Source organism: Phyllostomus discolor, chromosome 7 (genome assembly GCF_004126475.2).
Source record: "Phyllostomus discolor isolate MPI-MPIP mPhyDis1 chromosome 7, mPhyDis1.pri.v3, whole genome shotgun sequence".
Taxonomy (NCBI): domain Eukaryota; kingdom Metazoa; phylum Chordata; class Mammalia; order Chiroptera; family Phyllostomidae; genus Phyllostomus; species Phyllostomus discolor.
In genome coordinates this window covers 51,926,960-51,949,394 of record NC_040909.2, presented here as the reverse complement: position 1 = coordinate 51,949,394, position 22,435 = coordinate 51,926,960, and the positions used below count along the sequence as shown (strand labels likewise).

At 52.5% G+C, this 22,435-nt stretch overlaps 1 protein-coding gene across 5 annotated transcripts in view; it reads left to right on the top strand.

Moving 5' to 3' along the window:
- Nucleotides 1–743: 743 nt before the first annotated feature.
- The window catches only part of FAM3D (FAM3 metabolism regulating signaling molecule D), a 34,500-nt gene continuing 12,808 nt past the window's right edge, over nucleotides 744–22,435 (top strand). Inside the window, exons 1-5 of one of the 5 annotated variants that reach the window (XM_036030971.1) lie at nucleotides 744–923; nucleotides 12,531–12,581; nucleotides 14,343–14,450; nucleotides 17,711–17,734; nucleotides 21,295–21,412. In XM_036030971.1, coding sequence (XP_035886864.1) covers nucleotides 12,569–12,581; nucleotides 14,343–14,450; nucleotides 17,711–17,734; nucleotides 21,295–21,412 — 263 coding nt within the window. In that variant the 5' untranslated portion in view covers nucleotides 744–923; nucleotides 12,531–12,568. Of the gene's footprint in view, nucleotides 924–10,752; nucleotides 10,978–12,530; nucleotides 12,582–14,342; nucleotides 14,451–17,710; nucleotides 17,735–17,775; nucleotides 18,456–21,294; nucleotides 21,413–22,435 lie in introns of those variants that run through there. The other 4 variants (XM_036030969.1, XM_028518384.2, XM_036030968.1 and 1 more) reach the window with 4 other exon arrangements.

Sequence of the window (22,435 nt, the reverse complement as noted above, 5' to 3'; positions counted from 1 at the left end):
AAGAAAGGAACAAAACTGTGTTCACTGTTGCACTGACGTCCGACCACCAGTCGGCCCTTCTCTGTTCTTCCTCCCTCTCTCTCTCCAGCTGTAAATTCTAGCTCCATGTGCCCCAAACCAAATGCAGAATCTTTTCCCCAGACCACTCTCTCCCTATTTTCCTCACTCCTGATCAAGGGTGCCCCCTTCCTTCATCCAGGCTCACTATCTGCAGTCTCCTTTCACCCTTCCTCCTTTGCTGCCCCATCCCAACCCCCAGTCTGGGTCTCCGCCCACAGGGTCACCTCCTCCCTATTTCCTCCAACAGCCAACACCCTGCCCCAGGGCCTCAGAGCAGGTGAAGGCACCATCACTAGCTGGATCTACTCTCCACTTTGTCCCCCAGGGCCTGGGGAGTTTTCAGCATGGGATTCACTTGTTTGGGGAGCAGTATTTTGCTGTGTTCTGATTTGTGTTCTCAGGCAGTGACTGTGGTCTGTCATTCCCGAATGACTTGCTCAAATTCCTATCTGTACTTCCTCTGCCAAGGCCAGGAGAACTCTGAGGAAGACACATTCGCAGCCTGGGCCCCAAGCCAGGGTTCCAGGGGCTCCTTAGCCACACAAGACTTTAGACTCATTTCCTGCCAATGAGACCTAAGAGTAACTTCCTCCTTCCTGGTGAGATTGTTTAACATGGCAGGGAGAGTTTATGCCAGGTCTGTCTGTAGGAGGGCAGAGTCTGGGGCAGGGCCAGGAGGGCCTGGCCTTCCGAGGTGAATCCCTCCCTCTAGGCCTGCTGCACCTATAGGACTGCTGGGGAGGTCTCAGTCCCTCTGAGACCAGGAGGCCAGACTCTCCTAACAGGGCTGTGGTCGGCTGGCTCGGGACCCTCTCGTCTTCTCCAGTGACAGAAGCAGGAAAGTAGGAGGCTTGATCCCTCAGGTATGTTTCCACCAGAATTCAAAGGGCAATACCTCTGGGTCCACATTTTTGAAAGAAAGGAAAATGAGAATGGGGTGAATGGAAAATAAGAAGTGAAAGAGCCTGAGAGAGAAAGATAAAAGAAGAGAAAGAAAGAAACCACATAATGAAAGAGATTTCTGAGATGGGACTATGAAAGGCAGATTTTATCTGAAGAGCCAAGTCTGATCAGTTAATGGTGGACTCTGATGAGGATTCTGAGGTGGGGTTCAGGCTCAGTGAAAAAGTAGCCATGACTGAGTAGTTATGTCTGCCATGAGCACAAGAACAAGGTGGCACATGCAAGCCAGGGATCTGACAGCCCACATGGCAGCCTTTTTTCCTAACCACAGAGCCCTCTTCATTCATTTGTTCATCTATTCATTCAAAAAACATATTGGACCATCAAGCATGAGCCACACAAATATTTGAAGAATGAGTGAAGAAGGAAGGAATGTTATTCTTTGGCTCCAACTCTCATTTTTCTTAGAAAATAATGTTCTAAAAAGTTACAACAAAGATTCATTGTCTTGAAAGATTTTCTAGCTATGCAATGTCAGACTAATCCCTTCCTTTAATTAACACTCAATTTTCTCATCTGTAAAATGGGAGTGATCATCTGGATATCCCCTATTGATCCCTGTAGTTCTCACTACCTAGTTATCTAGAATAATATCACTAAAGTACATACAATAGCACCTACTAAGTGCCAGGCTCCGTGCTAAGTACTCTCTGTATAAGTACACATTTAATCTTCCTATCACCTCTATGAGGAAGGCACCATTACCACTCCCATGGGGCAGGTGGGAAACCAAGGCATAGAGAGATTAAACCACTTGCCCGGGCAGTGTGGCCGAGTATTTGTACTGCCCACCACCATGCAGCACTGTCTCTGTGATGCTGCTGATTCTAAGTCCATGGCTAGAAGAGAGCTGGTGCAGCAGTACCTTTCCAGGTGATTCCTTCAAGGAGCATTTGAACCTGCATGTCCGATAAAAAGGAGTTTCAATGACTAACAAGACAGGATAGTGAAGCAGATATGGTCCTAGCCAGAAAGTAAGAGAACAACTTGCACAGATAGTCATTTCAAAACAGTTTTGACACATGCCATAAAGGAGAGAGCCCAGGAATCAGGGCAGACTTCTCTCAGATTAAACTTGCAGAGTAATGCTAGCAGAGACAGGAGGGCAGGGTGGGTAAGCATTTGGTGCACTGCAGAATCTAAGAGAAGGGGGAGAGGCAGGAGGGCAGGAGGGACAGTTCTGCACAAAGAGGGCAGGAGCCGGTAGTGGGAAGTGAGAGAGCAAGGTGGTCACTCCCAGGCCAAGCACAGCTGTGGGGAGGAGTTGGGCTTTGCCCAGTCTTTGCTCCAGTCTGTCCATCTGTCTGTCTGCTCTAGTACATCTGCCATCCCCCCAGTCAGGCTGTTCACTGCCCACCTCAAGCCAGGCCAGGCCAGCCAATAAGAGATGGGCTGGTCTCATTCAAGGAGGAGCAGCTGGGTTTTTGCCTTGTGGTCACCCTCTATACACCTTTTTCTGAGCCCACTTCCACATTTATACACAGGCCCAGGAACTCTGATCCAATAGGAATTTGGCAGTGTACCAAGCTAAGGGGCCCTTCCTGGGGCAGGGGATACTTGAAGCCATGGTTTGCCAACATGTTGGGCTGGGCATCTCCTTCTCAGATGAGACCAACCCCTGACTAATGTTGACAAGCCTAGTACAGCTCCCATTGGGCAGTGGCCAGCCTGTGTGAGGGGTGGCAGCCTGGCCTAGCCTGGAGTCCCACCGGGCAGCCCCCCTGTCAATAGGCCTAGGCCACAAGGCCATACCTGGAGCCAGAAATGGGGCCAGCTCTACCCAAGTGCATGATGGTATGAGGGCAATCATTAGAAGGGAGAATGGATGCTGGACAGATGACTAAAGCTATAGATGTCCACCACACCCTGGCTGCAACCATCCTACCTCACTTAACTTGTCACTAAAGCAATGGATGGAAACACCGCTAAAGTCATTCTACTTGTGTGAGTCACTTTCTACCTAGGCAAGTTACTCGATCTCTCCAAGCCCCAATTTCCTCATGGCTAAAATGCAGTTAATAAAAAAATATACCTCACAAGATTGTTAGGAAGATTAAATGAAAGGACACAGGGTCCAAAGCAGGAAGGCTAACAATAATAACATTAATTAGAATCATTATTATGATTATTAGTAAGATTCTCCTTCAGAGATCTCTGGCTCCCACACCTCTCCAGAGAAGACTTCTCTCCCAATGCCTTCCCAAACCCGGCTGACTTCATTGTGAAGGCTGCACCTTGGTTAATCAAAGAGGCTAAGCCCCAGCTGCCTCTGTCAGAAAGGAATAGAATTACCCACTGGGTTGGAGGTGAACTCCCTCATGCTTGACCTGCTAAAGTGATTCAGACTGGCCAACAGCAGGCCTGCCACAGTCAGGGGTGAACCCAGATGCTCCAGGCAGCCCCTCCCCAATCCAATTAGTCCCCTCTGGTGACCCATATCCAGGCTCTCGGCAAAGAGGTACAAACTGGCCTTTTGGGCTCATGTACCCAAAGATGCCCAACAGCCTCAGATTATCCCATCTCCCTTGACGCTGGAGGGGCTGCATGTTTGGCCTCATGGCCTCCCCCTTTCTCCTGCTGCTCTCCCACAGCCTGGAGGAGCTCACTCTCCCTCTGAGTACACTTTTCTCTCATCCTGGAGGGATTGCTGCCTCCTTGGGAGGGACGGTGGAGAGAACATCTCCAAAGGAGAGAACAGGGGCCTGTTTGCTTAAGAACTGTCAGGAGTACTTCCTGTGTCCCATCTTCCTTGGGTGCATTCTCTCATTAAATCTTCGCCAAATGAAAGATTCTGATGGCTGTGCACAGACAGGGAAACTGAGGCTGAGAGAAAATTATGTCCACAGATCCATGACAGAGCCCAGACAGGGCTCCAAAGCCCCCATTCTTAACTGCCATGTCACAGAGACTTGCAATTCCCAAGCCAGGTGAGGGCTCTGCAGGCCCGAAGGTGCCAATACAGCCAGTGCTGCCCTTTACCAGGGGCCTCCTGGGTGCCAGGCACTGAGCAAAGCACCTTCCGGTAATAATCTAGTCAGGTTAACTGGGAGGAAGTCCTCCCGAAAACCCACATGAGGACAGAGGGCTGGCAGCTGAGTCCGGCACAGCAAGCCCCTGGCTGGTGGACCCTCCCTGTGAGGAGAACACTGCTATCAGGGAGGGAGGAGGGACAGACTGTTAGGGACTCTCCCTAACCCCACGTGGCCTTCCCTTGCCACCACCAGGGCTCCCACACCCAAGCAGGCTGAAGCCCAGCAAAGGGAACAGCTGGGTTCATATCCACCCTGGGCTAACAAGGGTGGATATGAACCCAGAGCTGGGGTCCACAAACTGTGGGCCACAGCCAAACCAGGCCACCACCTGTTTTGACAAAGTGTTGTTAGAACACAGCCACATCCGTTCATTTGTGTACTGTCCACAGCTGCCTTCCTGCTACAATGGCAGAGTCGAGTGGTCGTGACTGAGAACATACTGCCCAAAAGGCCAGAATATCTCCTCCTGGTCCTTTATAAAAAACCACTGAGCCCTGGTCTACAGACATAGACAGAGTGGTTAAGAATGTGGGCTCCTGCCCTGGCCAGGTGGCTCGGTTGCTTGGAGTGTCATCCTGTACACCAAAAGTTTGTGGGTTCAATTCCCAGTCGGGGCACATAACCAGGTTGCAGGTTCAATTCCCCAGTCAGGGCGCATATGGAAGGCAACCAATCAATATTTCTTTCTCTTTCCCTTCCTCTCTCTCTAAAGTCAGTAGCCTAGGTTTGTCTCTGAGGTCCTTTCTTCCTCTGACTCCTACTACCTATGAGACCTGACCTTCCTGTGTTTCCCCAAATCCTCACTGAGCTGTTTGTTGTAGGATTTAGTTCATGAGGCGGGATCTCACAGCCGTGCCTGCCTGTGGCCTTATTCTGGGAAGCACTTCAGGAACATGGGGTAAGAGCTCTGAGGACCCTGCTCCTCTTCCTGTCTTTCTGCGTCTCCTGCTGTGCAGCCTGCACGGCCAATAATTCCACCACTGGCTGGAGCTGGAGAAAACCATTAAAAACAACAAATAAAATTAAAACAGGGCATAATGGAAATAAGGGGCTTATTTCCTTCTGAAATAAATGTCACTAGGACAAATTGTTGGAGCCACCAGCCTTATTGTTTATAGATTTATTCATTGTTTATCTCCCTCTGTATTGGTGACATGGTCAATAATTGCCTATAAATACCGGGACTCTACAAGGACCTTAGAGAATGAAGGCACCCTCTGATACTTTGATATCTGCACACAGGCCTGGGGCGCAATGGTTGGAAACTCATGGAGAGAGAAAATAGGGCCTGGGCAGGGCTGTGCACATCCCCGGTTCCCAGCCGGACTCAGCAGCCACTGACTCGCAGCTGTGTGTGCACATGTCTGTCATTTTCAGTCTCTTATGGTCTCTTGTTCTTTTTAATTCTGTTCCTGGCTCTCTCCCTCAGTCTTAGTTCTTTCTTACTGAGTTGGTCCCTGGAGCTCCCTCTGTAGTTTCCATCCCCCACACCCACACAGGCAGGATTCCTCCCTTGCAGCGACTCCCCGCCCACACATGGTGGAACAAAAGGAGGACAATGGAAAACCAGATGGCACCCCTCGCCACACCTTTGGTGACAACACTTAAACTGGAGAATTCCCAGGGATGATGATGAGAATGACCCAAGGTTGAATTTCTAGGGAAGACTAGTTGGATTCTAAAGTCTGAGCAGGTCCTCTGGACAGAGTTCGGCTTTGGAAAAAATGTGGGCCATGAGGTAAAAAGGAAATAGCCATTTAGATGGAGGGAGCAGCTCTCACTTTGCCTGTTTCCTTCTCTTATTTTCTTTTCCAAGCAGAAAGCCCCTCGCATCCCTCTAACAAAACTCACTGCACACCTACTATATGCCTTGGTGCTAGCACCAGGGACATGAGTGAAGAAGGCACTGCCTTCTGAGAGCTGCTGCCTGCAGGGGAAGCCAGCCCCAAAAATGAGGGCTGCCCAGGAAGCAGGACTAGGCCCCCTCACAGAAGGATTCTCAGAGCGCCAGGGAAAGGCCGGGAGCCAGGGCTCAGGGAAAGCTTCTTGGAGGAAGTGCTGCCCCCTCCAAGCTGAGCTGAGCTTCCACTGCTGGCCCTCTTTACTTCTTCCTGTGCCCTTCACTGCCCTCAGAACAAAACCCAGGGCCATCCCCCCCACCCCTGTCCTTAAGACCCTAGTAGTTCACTCTGGTCTCCACCATCAGAGCAGCATGCTCTACCTCTCCTCTGAGCCCCCGCACATGCCGTTTCCTCTTCCTGAAACATCTTCCAGGAGAACTCTCCATCAGCCTAGATGTCGCTTCCTCCAGGAAGCCTTTTCAGACAGTCCCCCAGGCTAGGACGTCCCCTGAGGAAACCCCTACCAGAGCACTTATCTCACGGCACCACAGCCTTGTCTTTTCCCCCCTTCACTGTGTGTTTCTAGTAGGAAAGAACCTGGTTGGTTTCTCCGCTCTGTCCCCACCCCCCCCCCCCAGCATAGTGATTACTTAGAGGAGATTCTCAGGAAATACTGTAGGATGAATAATTAAGTTGGATTTTTTTTAAGATTTTATTTATTTATTTATTTATTTATTTAATTTATTTATTTTTAGAGAGGGGAAGGGAGGGAGAAAGAGAAGGAGAGAAACATGGATGGGTGCTTGCCTCCTGCACACTTACTGGGAACCTGCCCTGCCCACAACCCAGGCATGTGCCCTGACACATGCCTGGGAATTGAACAGGCAACCCTTTGGTTCACAGGCTGGAGCTCAGTCCAGAGCTACACCAGCCAAGGCTAAGTTGAATTTTTTAAAAAGATATCACAGAGATCCCCAAATAACTCCTGACCAAACAGACTCAAAGGGCTCAGACCTGCTCAGTAGTGACTCTGCAAGGTCTCAGGCTGGTCTGTGAGAAGAGGGAGGCGTCGGCCCCATCCGCTGTGTTTCAGGAATCCAGTTCAGCATCTGGTTCAGGAAGGCGGATGCTGTGGAGACCAGTCCCAACTCCACCGGTACTGTGCCCACACGGAGAAGGCCCCCTCCCAGGATGACAAACCTCTGCCTGCTTCAGTGGGTCTGGCATGGGTGGGGTCACTCATATGCTCATATCTGCCATCCCTGCCCCAAATGTTCAGTTGCTAAGTGAAGGAAAGCTCTAGTCCTCCACAGTATTTGATCATCGCCCTCGAGGTCGGGATAGTTTCTTGATGTAGGATCATCCTTTGAGCTCCAGTTAAAAGACCTACTTTTTCAAGAGTCAATCACACCTTCCTCCTGGGCACACAGACCTTCCTCATGCCCACTCCCTTCCTCAGCAGGACGTGGTAAGTGAGAGTGAGCCTGAGGCCTGCTGGCTGCCCTGGCTGGTGTTTCCACACCCTGCCATCTGCAAAGGATGGTATGAGCCCCAGCTCTGCTAGCACAGCTGGGAGACCCAGCCATGTGACTTCCTCGGGTCAGGCCTCAGCCTCCTCCTCTAGGAAGTGAGGGCAATAGTGTACCCAATTCATGGGGATTTGGTGAGATACATATGTCAGATTCTCAGCCTGATTCCAGGTACACAGTAAGCCCTCCATAAATTGTAGCTATTTTTGTTACTTTATTATAGTTTATTATCTTTATTATCAGTCAAGCAAGTCTTGCTCAAGAGCTCATCAGAAAAGTATGGTCCCTATGTCCTGACAGAGGTGCAGGGAGGTTCCCAAGGCCTGGGATTCAGGCTAGAAGAAAAGTCAGAAAAACAGGCCCCTGGGAAGACATGGAGGGTTGGAGTGACAGGCTATGGCCCCCGGGCAGAAGTAACAGGATAGTGAGGAGGCTTCGTGGCTGGGCCTCGGAGGGTAGGAAGGGACCTCGCCAGGCCAGGCTAGTTCTCCAGGAGCCCCTTTGGTCTGAAGTGGGGAGAAAGGGGTATCTTTGGGAAGATGGGGTCATGGACTTAGAAGCCCAAGAGAAGCAGAGGGATCCATTTTATGCTGTTTTAAGTTGGTCTCCTCAGAGGTAAGCCCTAAGGAAAAGATACAAGGAGAGTAGTTTACTTGGGAAGTGACCCAGATGGCACTGGCAGGGGACGAGGGAAGTATGACAGGGAAGGGCAGGACACTGTAAACAGGGTGAGAGCCACCAGGTGACTGTGGGCAATGGAGGCTGGTTCCGCTGCAGGACTCCCAGTGAGAGAGCAAACCGCCCTCGGATTGGCCCCACTGTGCTGTCTGCTAGGGCTTCCTAACCAAGTGCCGCAGACCGGACGGCCCGAAGCACAGAAACATAGTCTCACGGCTCTGGAGGCCAGAAGCCTGAGAGAAGGTGTCCCAGAGCCCTGCTCTCTGTGAAGGTGCTGGGGAAGGAGGCTCTGGGTTCCATGGCCAGTGGCGGTAACTCAGCTCTTCCCAAGGTGTCCTCCATGTATGTCTCTGCGTCCAAACTTCCTCTTCCTCCAAGCTTATATGTGGTCTCAAGTCCACGCCTACTTAGAAATGACCTGGTAAGCAGAAAGCAGGTTGAACTTGTGGTCAGGAAGGATGCAGAGCCTGCTCACAGAGCTCAGTTTTCATTGTACCTGTGACTCAGGGCCAGTTCTGAAGTGACTGTTGGCTGAACCTAGATCCTCACAATGAGCTAGGAAACAGCTTCAGAGTTTTGTCTTTCCCATGGCAAAGACATTCTGGGTAAGGACCTAGGACAAGGAAGGGTGACCCAAGGGAAAGAGGCAGGGAAGGGCAGTCCAAGTGGAGAGAAGAGCATGCCCCAAGCCTGGGAGGGGGAGAGCCTCCCTCTGGCAGTGCTGGGTAGCTAGAGCAAGTGTGAAGTAGGGGCAGCACAGGATGAGGTTGGCAAGGTCATCCTCATGTCAGAGTCAAATCTCTCAAGGCCTTTTAAGCCCGTGAAATACTTTGACCTTATCCTTAGAGCAACAGGAACCATAGACCAGATTTAAGCAGGGAAAAACACACTTATTTCTCCATCAAGGTGTTCTCCAGACCTCCTAGCCTGGGGAAAGAGTAACCCTTTCCTCATCCATGTTGATTCTGGGACAGGCTGAAATCCCCTATGAACAAAAGGCCCCAGAGAACAGTAAAAGCTGATGTCCTGGCTCCTAAAGAGCCATTAAGAAATGTCACAAGCAGCCAGGCAGAGAGATACCGTGACAGCATTTGGGTTCTGCAGAAAGAACAAACATCCACATGGGAACCCTGCCATGGAGGTGCACTAGCAGGAAGCAGCAGGTGATGCTGGCTGCCAACAGAGCAGGGGCGGGGGGGAGGGGCATGGGATAGGTGCCAGAGGGCTTGCAAACCCCTCCTAGACAAGTGGCCTCCCTGCCCCACATGCCATTCAGGACAGGTAAACAGTATCACCCTCATTTTACAGAAGAAGCCAAAGCCCAGAGAGGGGTGCCCCAAAACACATGGCTAGTAAGTGGCACACTCAGGTCGGTCTGATGGCAACATCCACCCCCTTTCTCAGCATCACAGGCCTCTTACTGCCTGATTCCCTCGGGACCAAAACCGCACGAGCTGCCGCCACTGCTTGGCCTTTGCTCCCACATCTTCTGGTGGGACTGGCCTGCAGTCGCAGGTGACGTGTTGTGATGGCTGAGAACGGGGCTCCAGCAGCCCCAGGCTCACAGGTGTCTGGCTTAGCATCATCAGGAGAAAAGAGCCTGTCTCCCCAGTTTCTATAAATCCATCTAAGGGAAAACTGTGATTGGCCTTGCTTGGGTCATATGCTCCTTCCTGAACCAATCACAAGGAAATCACAATGCTTTGATTGGCCAGCCCCTTTGGACAGGGTGGCGGTACTATGATGAGTGTCCCCCAATCCAGAGCCACAGCTAAGTGTTTAACCTCAATTTAAAGGATCAGGGAAGCCTTCCCAGAGGAAGCATCTTCTACACTGAGACCTGAAGGATGAGTAGGAATGTCCCAGACAAACTGGCAGAAGAACACTGTTCAGACAGAGGGCCCAGCACTGCAGAGGCCCAGGATGCTCAAAGAATGTCTCACTCACAGCAGTATCTCCCAAGCTTAGTGCACAGCCTGCCTTCCCATGCATGCTCAGAAAATGCTTCAGGAACACAATCCATAATGGGCTGTGTGGCCTAGACAAGTCACCTGCCCAGTCTGAACTTCTGCTTTCTCCTCTAGCTGATGGCTTAATCATCTTAACCTTCCAGGGCTATGCAAGAATCTAATTAATTCAGTCTCAAATACTCAAGTACTCCTCAGTGCTCAATTAGCACCAGGCCTGCAGGAGACAAGGCCTTCCTGCAAGGAACTAAAAAGGGCTTAAGCACTTGGCCAGAAAGGAGAAGGGGTCCGGGGAGGGGCAGGAAAAGGGGAGAGGCTCAAGAACAGTGTAGGCAGGCAATGGGCTCCCCAGTCAGGGAGGCTCCCCCGCTCCCCACCCCCAACCCCATCCCCTACGTTCTGCCCTCCCACCCCGTCTACCTGTGATCGCCCACCACCCTGGAGCCACCATATCTGTACCTGAGCCCATCAAGCCATGCAGGGAGGGCATCAGGACATCCCTCCCTGTGCCCTTGCCCCAGAACTTCCTAACCTGAATAACAGGTTGTGACAATCTCAGCAAAATCAAGGAGGAAAGAAACTTTTGTGTTTGGATGGCTGCAGAGTGAATTCTTGCCCCACCCTATCTTCATACTTGTTCCAGGTGCCTTTGGCCCTCCCTCCCCACCCCCAGGAGGCCAGTCCTGGGCTCCAGCTCCAGAGCAGCACGGGCTGGCAGGATGAGCCGTCTGGGGACACAGGGGAGCAGAGAGCCCTGTAGGTGCTAAGTGGGTTGTCGGGAACTCAGCCAGGAGGAACATCAGGCTGGGAGAGCCCTCGCTACCCCTGTCCCTCCCCTGCCCCTGCTCTGAAACCAGAGTCCCTGCTTGGCGTGGGCATGACAGCAAGAGGCTACCCTCCTGCCCAGGTATGTGTCCCACCTTCTATCTCCCCTCTCTCCAACATCAGCGCCCCCCATTCTCTCTCTAAATCTGGGTGTACACAATTCATATTTTTCTTTACCTCTGTTGTCCTCCTTGTCCCTGTCCCTCTCTCGCCATCTTGTTTTCTTTCCTTCTGTCTCTGTGTCTCTGCCATCTCCTGTTCCCTCATGTCCCTGTCTTTGCCTCCCCAGTCTCTGTCTCTATGAATATCCATGTTCGTTCATTCATCTGTCTAACCCCTCCTCCCTTCTATCCAACCTTGTCCTTCCACCCTGTCTGCCCCTAAAAAAGTTGGTCGTTTGAACTTCAGGAAGTTGTACAAAATCTCTGTGAGTGGGCCAGGAGGTAGCGGCTCAGCTTTCTCACCTCCAAGGCGCTGGAGGAGGAGGGCCAGGGCAGTGGGAGGGTTTCCACAATCCTCAGGCGGAGACATGGATTTGCATTTGCTGTTGCTGTCGTTTCAATCACAGACCCAGCCGAACTGCCTCACTACCAGGTCCCCTAGCTCATGTCTGGATCCTTGGCGGTTGGGATTCGGACACCACGTCTGTTGAAATAGATTCTTACGATAAAGAAGATTCTGGGGTGGGGAGGGGGCAGGAAAAGTGGTGGGAGCAAGTCACTGCCGTCAAAGACCCATCAGAGGCCCGTCAGAGACACTCCAGCTGGCCGTGGAGGGTCCAAGACCCGGGACAGTTACCTCCAGCCCTCACTCTGCTCCCCTGCATCTCCAGAGTGCCACTGGGGGGTTTCAAAGCTGCCAGATCACTGGTAACTGCCCAGCCTCTGGGGGTTGGCACAAGGGAGAGGTGGGCCCAAGGATGACCCTACCCCTGGCCAGGACTCAACCAGGGAGGAAACTCTGATTTCAACTCTCCTCTGAGACAAAAAGCACTGGCAGAGGGAGCCTGTGGGGACTGGGCAGCCAGAGACCTGCCTCCAAATTCTGACTCTGACCCTTGCAAGCTGAATAATGCTGAGCTTAACCATAGTGAGTCTTAGCTTACTTGCTGCTAGAATGCAGGGCTGTGAGGGTTGAAGCAGATAATGCATATGCAGCACCCAGCACAAACTCACCTGTAATATGCAGATCCTGATTGCTCTTCATTTTGCTACATCGGCAAAGATCTCTTGAGTTCTGCTCCCTGATGGTTTCCATGGGGCTAGCTATCTCAGGTCTCTCAGCTGACTGGATGGCTGAATGGGTGGATGAACAAATGGATGGATGGGTGGATGGGTAGATGGATGGTTGGATGAATAAATCAATTCTCCAAGAACTGCAAACTGCACCTGCCTCTATGTCTTAATGTCTACACATGAAAAACACATGTTGAATGTAAAACCCCAGGGGAAAAAGCGAAGGAGAGGTGAAGGCAGAGAGGGAAGAAGAAAACTGCTCCCCTCCTCACGTGGCAGATGGTGAGGAACCAAACTGAAGGGGTGGTGACCTCGGGTAGAGGCACCTGTCCCTAATCTTCAGTCTGTTCACTTTCAGACCCAGATACTGGTTTCCAACTCAATGTCCTTCTCTCCACAGGCTAACACTGACCCCGAGCTGCTCCTCATCTGGACAGGATGAGAATGTCAGGTAGGGCCAGGGCTCAGGATTAGAAGGCCATGGTTGAGGTCTGAAATTGGTTTTGCAATCATTTTTCTGTCAGCAGAGTCTGCCTGTCCTGAACTCGGAGCTCATTTGGCTGTGTCTTCCTCAAATGGTCAGGCCAGAATTCCAGGAGGAAACTAATCTAGGGCAAGCCTGGAAAAGTGAATGAGGCGACTTTCTTCCCCTGGGCAGAAGGGATGGAAACCTTTGGCACAGTGAGCTCACTTGCCTGGGATCTCGGGGATTCCTTATCTTGGAAACACCTGACCCTGACTAGAAATCAGGGGCAAAATATTTGCTTCAAGGAAGGCAGTTGTAGAATCCTCATACTATAGGGCTGGGCATGAGGAAAAGCCTTTGCCTTCTAGTCGACGCCTTCATGCCTTACCTCCTTTGTACTGATAGAGAGGCTGAGGCACCAAATAGGAAATGAACAGAGTTCATTGACTGAGATTCCCAAACAGCTGTGAGGGTGTTAAGAGAACAAGTTTCAGAGCAGCTTACTATCCTAGGTTCAAATCCCACCTCTATCACTAGCCAAGTAACCATCTCTCTGAGCTTTAGTTCCCTCATCTGTAAGGTGGAACTGATCAGTAAGATCCAGCACAGAGGGCTGCTGTGAGGATGAAATGAGATAGTGTATGTAAGAGCTGTTGGCACAGTGCCTGGTACAAAATGAGTTCTGTGTGATGTGATCCCCAAGAGAAATTCTGGGTGCCTACGCCACACACTGTCCTAGAAGATGAGGGACCCACACACACCTGAGCTCCAACCCACAGGATCCAGGGAGCTTTCTCACCCATCCCAAGTAGCTTGCGGCCACAGAGCTGAATTCAGGGCTGAGAAGGGTGCTGCTGGAGGGAGGTCAGGCAAAGGGCAGGAACTTGCCTGATGGTTAGATTGAATTCAGGAGGTAGCTGGAGCCACTGGAATCCTTAGGCAGGTGGGGCAGTGTATTGGAGCCCCTCCTCACCCTCGTGGAAGAGTGAGGAAAGGCACCAGGAGCTCAGGGTGGTCCATCCCATGTGGCGTTGCTCCCTAATGGCAGTTGGGGGGCGGGGGTCAGGCAGCAATCTGTCTGTGAGGCAGGGGAGGCCACCACAGCAAGGCCAGCACATGTTCCTGTCGAGGACCTTGTGTGGTTGTCTGTGGTGGCTCTCAGAGGGTGTCAGTGGACAATGTGGGGACTAACCCACTCCCCGTAAGCCATGGGCTCAGTGGCAAGGGTGTTACAATGTCCATCCATTCTGCCTGGACTGAGGGAGTCCGACTTGGAGAGGCCAAGCTCCTGTCAGAGATCACACAGCAGTGGATGGCTGCCGCGAGCACTGGACACAGCCTTCCTGACTTCTGTGGCTCACCTGCAGGGCTGTCTGCAGCATGGTCTGCCTCCCACCCCTGCCTCAGGTTCCCAGGCCTCACCCCTAGAGATTCTCTCTCAGGGGGCTCCAGGACAGTGCATTTCTAACTTTTTCTCCTGCTGGTGCCACTTGGGAGAATGGGGCCCCATCATTTTACAGCATGATCTCACAATTCTGTCATCTCATGGGTCACACTGGCCTCACCTAATGGCCTGTGGACTGGTCCATGGTGTGTAGTGTGGGTATGGTATGGACCTCCAACGTGGGGGCTCGCCACATGGTCTCACTGTGGGGATCTGGCAAGGACTCGCATGTAGTCACGCTACATGGCCTTGTGATGCGGCCTGGTGCTGTGGTCTCATGGCAGCATCTCCTTGCTCTACAGTACTGCTTCGCCTCCTGGCCCTCATTTTCGTGCTGATCACCTCATGGGTCATTGTCCGCAGCTATATCAGCTTCAGCTGGAAAACCGTCCGTCTGCCCCGCTGGCTGGGTGAGTGCTGCTCACTGCTGGGGGCAGGGCCTGTGGGCCAGGACCAAGGGCCAAGGGCTCATTCTTCCCTCCATCTCTGGTGACCCCAGAGACATTGGCAGTGTATGGGCTTGCTTTTGGGACCCCAGCCATGGGGGGTGGGAGGTGAGAGAGGACACCAGGCTGTCAAAACCCCAGAGCCCATGGGGAACAGAGAAGTGTCTCAAGGCCCTGGCCAAAGCATATGCCTACCTCAAGGGCTACTCTGGAAATGTGCCCCAAGAAGGAAGGACAGGAGGATGAAAGAAGCGGGGGAGGAGGGAAGGGAGAAAACTGTCCGTGCAATGAGTGGCTTCCACCTGCACTTCTGTTCCCTCTGCTGGGGACCTCCCTGTGGCCAGCTCCTGTCAGCCTTCAGGTGTCTGCTCAAGTGTCGCTGCCTCAGAGATGTCTTCCCTGGCCATCCCAGCTAAGGCTGCATCCCCTCCTCCTCCTATTTTAGCCTCCCTCATGTCAGCCCATTTCCTTTAGAGCATCATCATCAACATTATTTGTTTGTTTACTGGGTTGTTGTCTATCTCCACCCTCTGGAATGTCAATTTCCTGAAGGCAAGGAGTTTATCTTGGGTATATCCATCTCTCTAGCACTCCATGCAGAGCGGATCCTTAGTAAACATTTGGCAAGTGAAAGAAAAATGGATGATAGATGGATGATGGAGGAATGACTGAATGATGAATGAATGGGTGAACAGATGGATAGGTGATGGGTGGGTGGCAGATGCCAGCTGCTTTACATGCATAGTCCCATGTAATCTGTACCAATGCCCCATGGGGTGGTCCATGGTGTGGTGTGTAACAGACTCATGCGTGACCTCATGTCATGGCTGTATGTGTTCTCTGAGAAAAAAAAGCTCAGGGAGATTAAGAAACTTACCCAAATTCCCCTTGTAGATGTCAGAATAGGAATGGGAACCCAAGATTCCCAGGTCCAAATCTTATCAAAGAAAGGAGAGAAAGGGAAGGGATTTCTATCTCTGAATCTGTCCTCCTTGAAGACCAAGAACCACCTCCAATGACACAGGCAAATGTAACAACCTGTAGTGGCCAGGTGAGCTCAGAGCCTCACAGCAGTGAAAAGCCAGTCACCCTGTTTCTAATACAAACTCCCCACAACAGAGTCTCACACACCCCTTACCTCACCCACTTGTCAACCAGGGCTCATACCCAGGGCAGGGTGATTTGTGTAGATGCATGATGGCCACCATGTCCCTGGGCCCAGAGCACAGCTTTGTAGACTAGAGATTGACTGGGCTGTGCTGATGGCCTTGAAGGAGATGGGCCCAGGTCAGTGATGGAGGCTCAGGGCACGAGTGGAGATCGGGGTGCCCTCCAGAGGAGAGGGCCCCAGATAGAGGTAGGAGAGGGGACAGTGTTTGAAAGGAGACCCCACAAGTTGTTTCCCTCTCAGAACTCAACTACATGGGGTTTGGCAAATCAACACCTCCAACCAAAATCACCGAGTGCCTACTCTGGGTTAGGTCCCAGACCCTGAAATAAGGAACACGTGGCCCCAGCTGCTGGGGAGACAAACAGACTTAATTACACAATATACAAGCACGAGTATGCGTTAGCATGGTCCAGACTCTTGAGAAATGCTAAGGGTGGCAGGGAATGCTCCCAGAGGGAAACGTGGCCGTCAAACCCTACTGGTGTCCAGGCACAGGAAGAGGTGACACGCACTTCAGAAGTTCCTGGCCTGGCTGCAGATGCCCGCCTGGTAGTTAATACTTTAATATAGAAGCACATACATTACTGTGGCACAAATTTATTTTTAATATTTTTACTACATATTGATACATAGTTGGTTTCCTTTCTAAACCAATCTGTTTTATTTTATGATATAATAAGTTGCAATCTGTTACTGCAGGAAGTACTAAGTGTCTCAAGAGATCAGGAATAAATGTATTCACAGGATTTCCCAAACCGCCACAGGGGTCCATGCCACTGGAATCAAAGATTGAGAACTCCTGATTTACCTGTCCAATTCAGCAGGGTTCTTTCAGGTGGGGGTGACAAACCGAACTCTAACTGGTTTAAACTCAATGGGGTGCCTTGTGTCCTGTAACTGGGAAGTCCATGGATATGGGGCTCTGGGTGTGGCTGGACCTAGCGGCCCCCACAAAGCCTCCAGAGTCTCTGTGTCCCTGGGCTCTGCTTCCTGCCTAACCTCATTCCATGGGCATCTTTCTCTCTAAGCAGGTGTGTGGCGACCGCCCCTCCAGATGCTCATCTTCCAGTGGGGATGAAAGAGGCACCTCTCCCACCCCCAGAGCTATATTTCACCCCAGGGAAGGGCTGTCTCCACAGCAACGTATGTAGTATTAGGTCCAGCCTGGGTCCCGGCCTGGGTCCCGGCCTGGGTCCCGGCCTACTCCTGGAGTCTTGGAGACAGGGGATAGGGACCTTCCAGGATGAACAGCCCCCTGATGACCAAATGGAAAATGTTTCAGTGTGGGGGTTCCCCCAAAAAGGAGAGTTCTCGCCCTCAGAATTTCTGTGGCCACTGGGGGCCCTGTCCTCCAGGACTTGCCGTGTGGTGGGAGACCTAACACAGAACCACAGAAACAACCGGGACACAGTGTGAATAAGATGTCAGGAGGTGACTGTGGGCCCTCAGGCCCAGTGCAGACAGTCGGTGCTGGGGAACATCAGGAAGGCGACACTGACCTGGCTGATCAGCACTGGGGCCAGGGCACCCGGTACTGGGCTGGACCCTGACAGCTTGGCCCTCCCTGGGCCTTCTCCACAGCCTGTGCAGTGGGCGTCACGGCCTCCACTGTGCAGGCAGAACTCGCGCCCGGTCCCACAGCCAGGAGTAGGGCTCAGCCTCCAGGGGTCTCACAACAGAGCCCTGCTTCTTTTTAACCATGACATTGTCGTGTGTATCTGTGTGTTCAAATGTGCATGAGTGTGCACATGTGTGCATCTGTACATGCGTATGCACACACATATCTTTGTGTGTGCGTGCATGATCCCATGTGCCTGTGTCTATGTGTGCATGTGTGTGTGTGTGAAGGGGTGTCAGTGGCAAGTGAGGAAGGACTCCCAGATGAGATGGGACTTTTAGCACATTTCAACACCCATCATGGGAGGGGGACTCTGCTCAGCCCAGCCAACACCACTCACAATTCCCTTCTTCCCAGCCCCTGCTCCAGGCCCCATCCTGCAGGGAGGGCCCAAAGCACTTTCTCTCTAACCAGATTCTTCTGTCTTCTCTCTAGCAGGTTCAGTCTCCAAGAAGACCCGTAAGTATCTCCCCAGCATTCCCTGTGCCTTAGAGTGAGATGACTTAGGGTCTCTAGTCCCAGCCCTGCAGGTCCCAGAAAAATCTCCTTTTCCAGAATCTGCCTGGCCCTCTTGTCCCATAGCCCAATGTGCCTTCTGAAGCCCCTGAGCCCTGTGGCATGGAAGGCCCCTTCTCAGCCTTTCAGACTAATAGGAGCAGCTCGGCTGTCCCCCCTTCTCCAGTCCCCCCATCCTCTCTGACTCTCCCCACCTGGCTGGGATCCCTGAAGATGGAGCTGTGCTTATTATCACCATCGCAATGACCCCAAGCTTGGCTCATGGTCCCTGCCTGCCTCAAAGTACCACACCAGCACCATATCAGGCACTACAGGAACCACCCCGACCCCAGGCAAGCAAAAGGGGGTGCTGATTGTCTGTGGGGGTAGAAGTACCAATTGTGCCAGGAGAGATAGGGCAAAGTGTTCTAGGTTCCAGGAGGGTGACCCCCTGCCAATGGGATAGGATCACAAAGGCATCGGGGAGGAGGTGACTCCTCAGCTGTGCCTTGTGGAGGCAGGAACGGCCTATGCAATGGCCCAGAGGCAGGAATGCTGGGGCTGCATGGAGACCTTGGCTGCAAAGTCATGGACGTGAGGAACAAGAGTGTGGAGGGAAGAAATGCAGACACCTTGAATGCTGGATACTGCACACATCTGAACAGCAAGGACCCCAGCTCCCCAGGTGGGGGAAGGTGGAAGGGAGAGACAGCTATGACGGTGATAATGGTAACGATGATTGAGTGCCCAACAGGTAACAGACAATGCATCTGGAATTTTACAGACATCTCATGAAATCCTGACCACAATCCTACGTAGGTGATATAATTATCCCCATTTCATAGATGAGGGAACTGAGGCTCAGAGAGGTGAACTCACTTGGCCAAAGCAACAGAGCTGTAAGTGGTGGAGTGGGAGTCAACCTCCCCACCTAGTGTGAAGCCCACTCTCTCAACACCTCCTTAACAGAGGCAACACCACAAGGTCCCCCCACCCTCTCTCACCCCAATGTGGTGATGACTGAGGAGGAATGCAGCTCCAGGAGTGGGCTTTACCTGATTGAGAGGCCTGGGAGGCCCCGTGCACTGGGAGGTTACAGAGTGCAAAGACTGTAAGACTGAACACAAGCCATACACCCTACACCTCCCTGAAGCCTCCTCAGTCATCTTCTGAAGTACACAGAGTCACAGCATTTTGGAGTTGAACACTCAGATGTCATCTGCTGGGAAGATGGCGAATGCAGCACACCTGCTTCCTCCCACCTTGCCCGCTCCCACAGCAGACATCACCAATCAATCCCAGCACTCTTTCCCTCCAAACCCACTAAATCTAATAGTAGATCCTTTGCTGTTAAGAGGGAAACCTATTTGACAACTCTAGTCTAAACTTCCTCATTTTACAGTTGGCAAAGGCAATGGGAGAGATTTCTGACCAGTCACACAGCAGATTTCTGAAGAGCAGCCCAAGCTTCCTGATGTACCCCCTCCAGTGCTCAGTGTCATGTCCTAAGCCACAGCACCAGGGGCTCCCCCAGAGATGGGGCAGCTGGAGGGGTGGCCCCGAAGCCCAAGCCCAAAGAGCAAATTCCCTGCCTCCCAGTGACTGGGCCCCTGAGCATCATCCCCTTCATCCCTCAGCTTCACTGTGAAGGCTGGATGGTCAGAAAATCAATTCTGGAAAAGCCTGCTTAAGCCGACCTGTTGACATCGGGTTTACCAGACTTAACTGCAGTTGCTCAGGATCCGGGCAAACTCTCAGGTGGTTCCTGAGGCCTGGAACAACCCGCCAGCATAGGTGAGACCCTCTGGTCTCGAGAGTAAACTGCACTCTCTGTGAGGGGGCAGGCAGTCAGAGGTGGGGCTGCAAGCCTCATAAAAGGACCCCCTCCTGAGCCTCATCCTCAGCCAACCCCACTGACAGGGGCTGGGCCCCTTTGTGGAGAGTCCTGTCCCCGTCTTCAGCCTTCTCTCTCTCTCTTCTGAGCCAGAGGCCTGGGCATGCACTCTCTCCTGAACAGCCCCCCAGGCATGTCTCCACTCCCAGCCCTCACTCTGGTGATCAGGTCCTGGTTGAGCTCTGGGTACGGCCATCAGGTGGGTGTGCTAAAATTCGGGGTAAGGGGACAAACTGCCTAAGACAGGCATTCCGCTCAGGTCAGCCGGTCTACAAACTCAGCCAAGGGGACCAAAACCCAGCCCAGGGCAGCAGGGTGCCCTGGCATGGGCTGCATTCACTCCTAGGAAGGGGCTCCTTTCCCCACTCAGAGGCGCCAAGGGTTTGCCAAGCCTGGCACCAGTGGGCTGCGCCCCTCAGAGGGGCGCTTCTTCCTGACTCACATAGAGACTTTCCATAAACTGGCAAAGGCGCTGGAGACGATCCTCATCCCGACCACAGCATCCCTCCTGGCCTCAGCCCAGCCCCGCCCAAGCTGCTGTGTGGTCATTCAGTGAACACTTACTGAGTGCCCACTCTGTGCCAGGCACAGGAGCTATTGAAACAATTTCACAAGATGATAAATAGAAAGCACTTGCCCCCGTGCCAGCACACAGCAAGCCCTGGGCGTGGGCCCGCTTCTCCAGGGAAGCCTGTGGGTCTGCTCCCAGCTCACACTGGCACAGCTCAGCCAGATGCCCGGTGCAAGGGCCGGCAGGGAGAGAGGCTGCCCAGCCACTGCTCTCCCTTTGCAGGTGAATTTTCTCTAATTCCATGTTTACCAGTCCTCCCTAGTGTTACCTTCACAACTGTCAAGTTGTGTTAAAAACACCCATTAGTATAAATTAGAACCTGCCAGGCTGAGGGCGCACAAGCTGACATCCCAGCTCTCGAACAGTCTGCTGAGGGCTGAGTGGCTCAGCAGCTGTGTTTGGGGACCCCACCTCCGCTGCCCGCCTTTCACCAGCCTCCTGGGTTGGCCCTGTGAGGGCCACATGGTGACGACGCAGGTCTCAACAGAGGTGCCACATAGTGAGACCTCCGTGGGTTCCGAGGACAGTGCTAAGCACTGAGAGGGAGAGCCTGCATGCCTGCCTGTTCCCTGTCATCTCCCAGGGCCCAGCCCATGGTAGGTGCTCAAGGCATGAGTGATGCCTAGATGAGGACAAGAAGAGAAATAGTCAATAGTAACCTCTGCTCGCTTGTTCCTCACAAGCACCCAGTGGGGCAGCCACCACAGTTATCCCACTTCACAGGCAAGGAGGTTGAAGGCTTGCCCAAGGGAACCCATTGGTCAGAGACCCTCCTACCCACCATGCCAGGGCCCCCAGGAGGTTGTCGACAGGGACCTCTGTGGAGGAGGGGAGCTCAAAAGGCTGCTGTGGCCCCAGAGACATGTTCTCAAGAGAATCTCTTAATCATGGTGACCCTGTTATCACCACCACTCATGACTCCGCATGCACTGACCAGGGGCCTGAATCGGGCACTGAGCTGGGGCTGGGGCTGGGGCTGAGACGGGAAGCCCCAAAATGTATTCTGGGGTGGTCCGACATACCACTGCTGCCACCAAGGTGGGTCTGTTCCCTCCCCAGGGGTCGTGAGGAACAAGTGTGACCTCAGCAAGCCCTGCCCAAACAATTTCTTTGCGTTTAAAATCCTCAGCGGGGCCGCCAACGTCGTGGGCCCCTCCGTGTGTTTCGAAGGCCACATGTAAGTACCGGAGGGACTCCTGTGTTTCTCTTCTTCGGTTTCCGTCATTCATTCATTCATTAACTAACTCAGAGGCTTCAGGAGCAGGCGCTGAGACCAGCCCAGACGTTCCACATGCTTCCTTTAACTCTGGGTGGTTGAGTCACAAATAACAATAACCCTAACAGCTTCCATGTCTGACAGCACCTGACTGCCTACAGCATCATCTTATTCAATCCCCCAACACTCCCAGAGTGTGGCTATAATTATTCCCTTTGTAAAGATGAGGAAATTGAGGTTCAGTCAGTGTCACCCAGCTAACTGGTGATAGAGCCAGGAGTTGAATTCAGGCCTGTATGGCAGCCAAGCTGCTGGGCTTCTTTTGAAGGCAGATGCTTATGGGGAGGGTTCAAGATCAAGAGCTAGGCATCAAAGTCTGAACCCAAGGGGTGCCAGGACTTGCAAATGCAAGAGAAAGGGGGTAAAGGCCATGGGATAGCAAGTTCATCCTACAGAAGCAGCCAGAGATGAAGATTTCAGTCAGGATTCTGAACCTAACTCCAACTCACTTACACAAAGCAAGGAACTTAGTGGTTCACATACCTAAAAGGCCAGAGGCAGTGGGCTTCAGGACCAGCTGCATCCAGGGGTTCAAGCCATGTCATTAGGGCTCCCTCTCACACCATCCTCAGCTCTGCTTTCCTCTGTCATTGCACTGTTTTTTTTTTTACGGAAAATAGACTTCATGTCTATGGCCATACCACCCTGAACGCTCCTGATCTTGTCTGAAAATAGGCTTCGTCATGTAGAAAGCAGGGAGGCCACAGCAGGCTGACACATTAGTGCAAGCTAGCACCCCACAGGAAAGAGAGCTTTCCCATCTGAATTGTCCCTGTAAAAGTCCCCAGACAGGTTCTCATTGGCTGGCTTGGGTCGAATGGCTGTGCCTGGCCCAAACACTGTGGCCAGAGGCACAGGATGCTCTGCTGTCCAAGCCTGGGGGAGAGGTCAGTCCTGAGAACCACATGGCCTAAGACGGAGAAA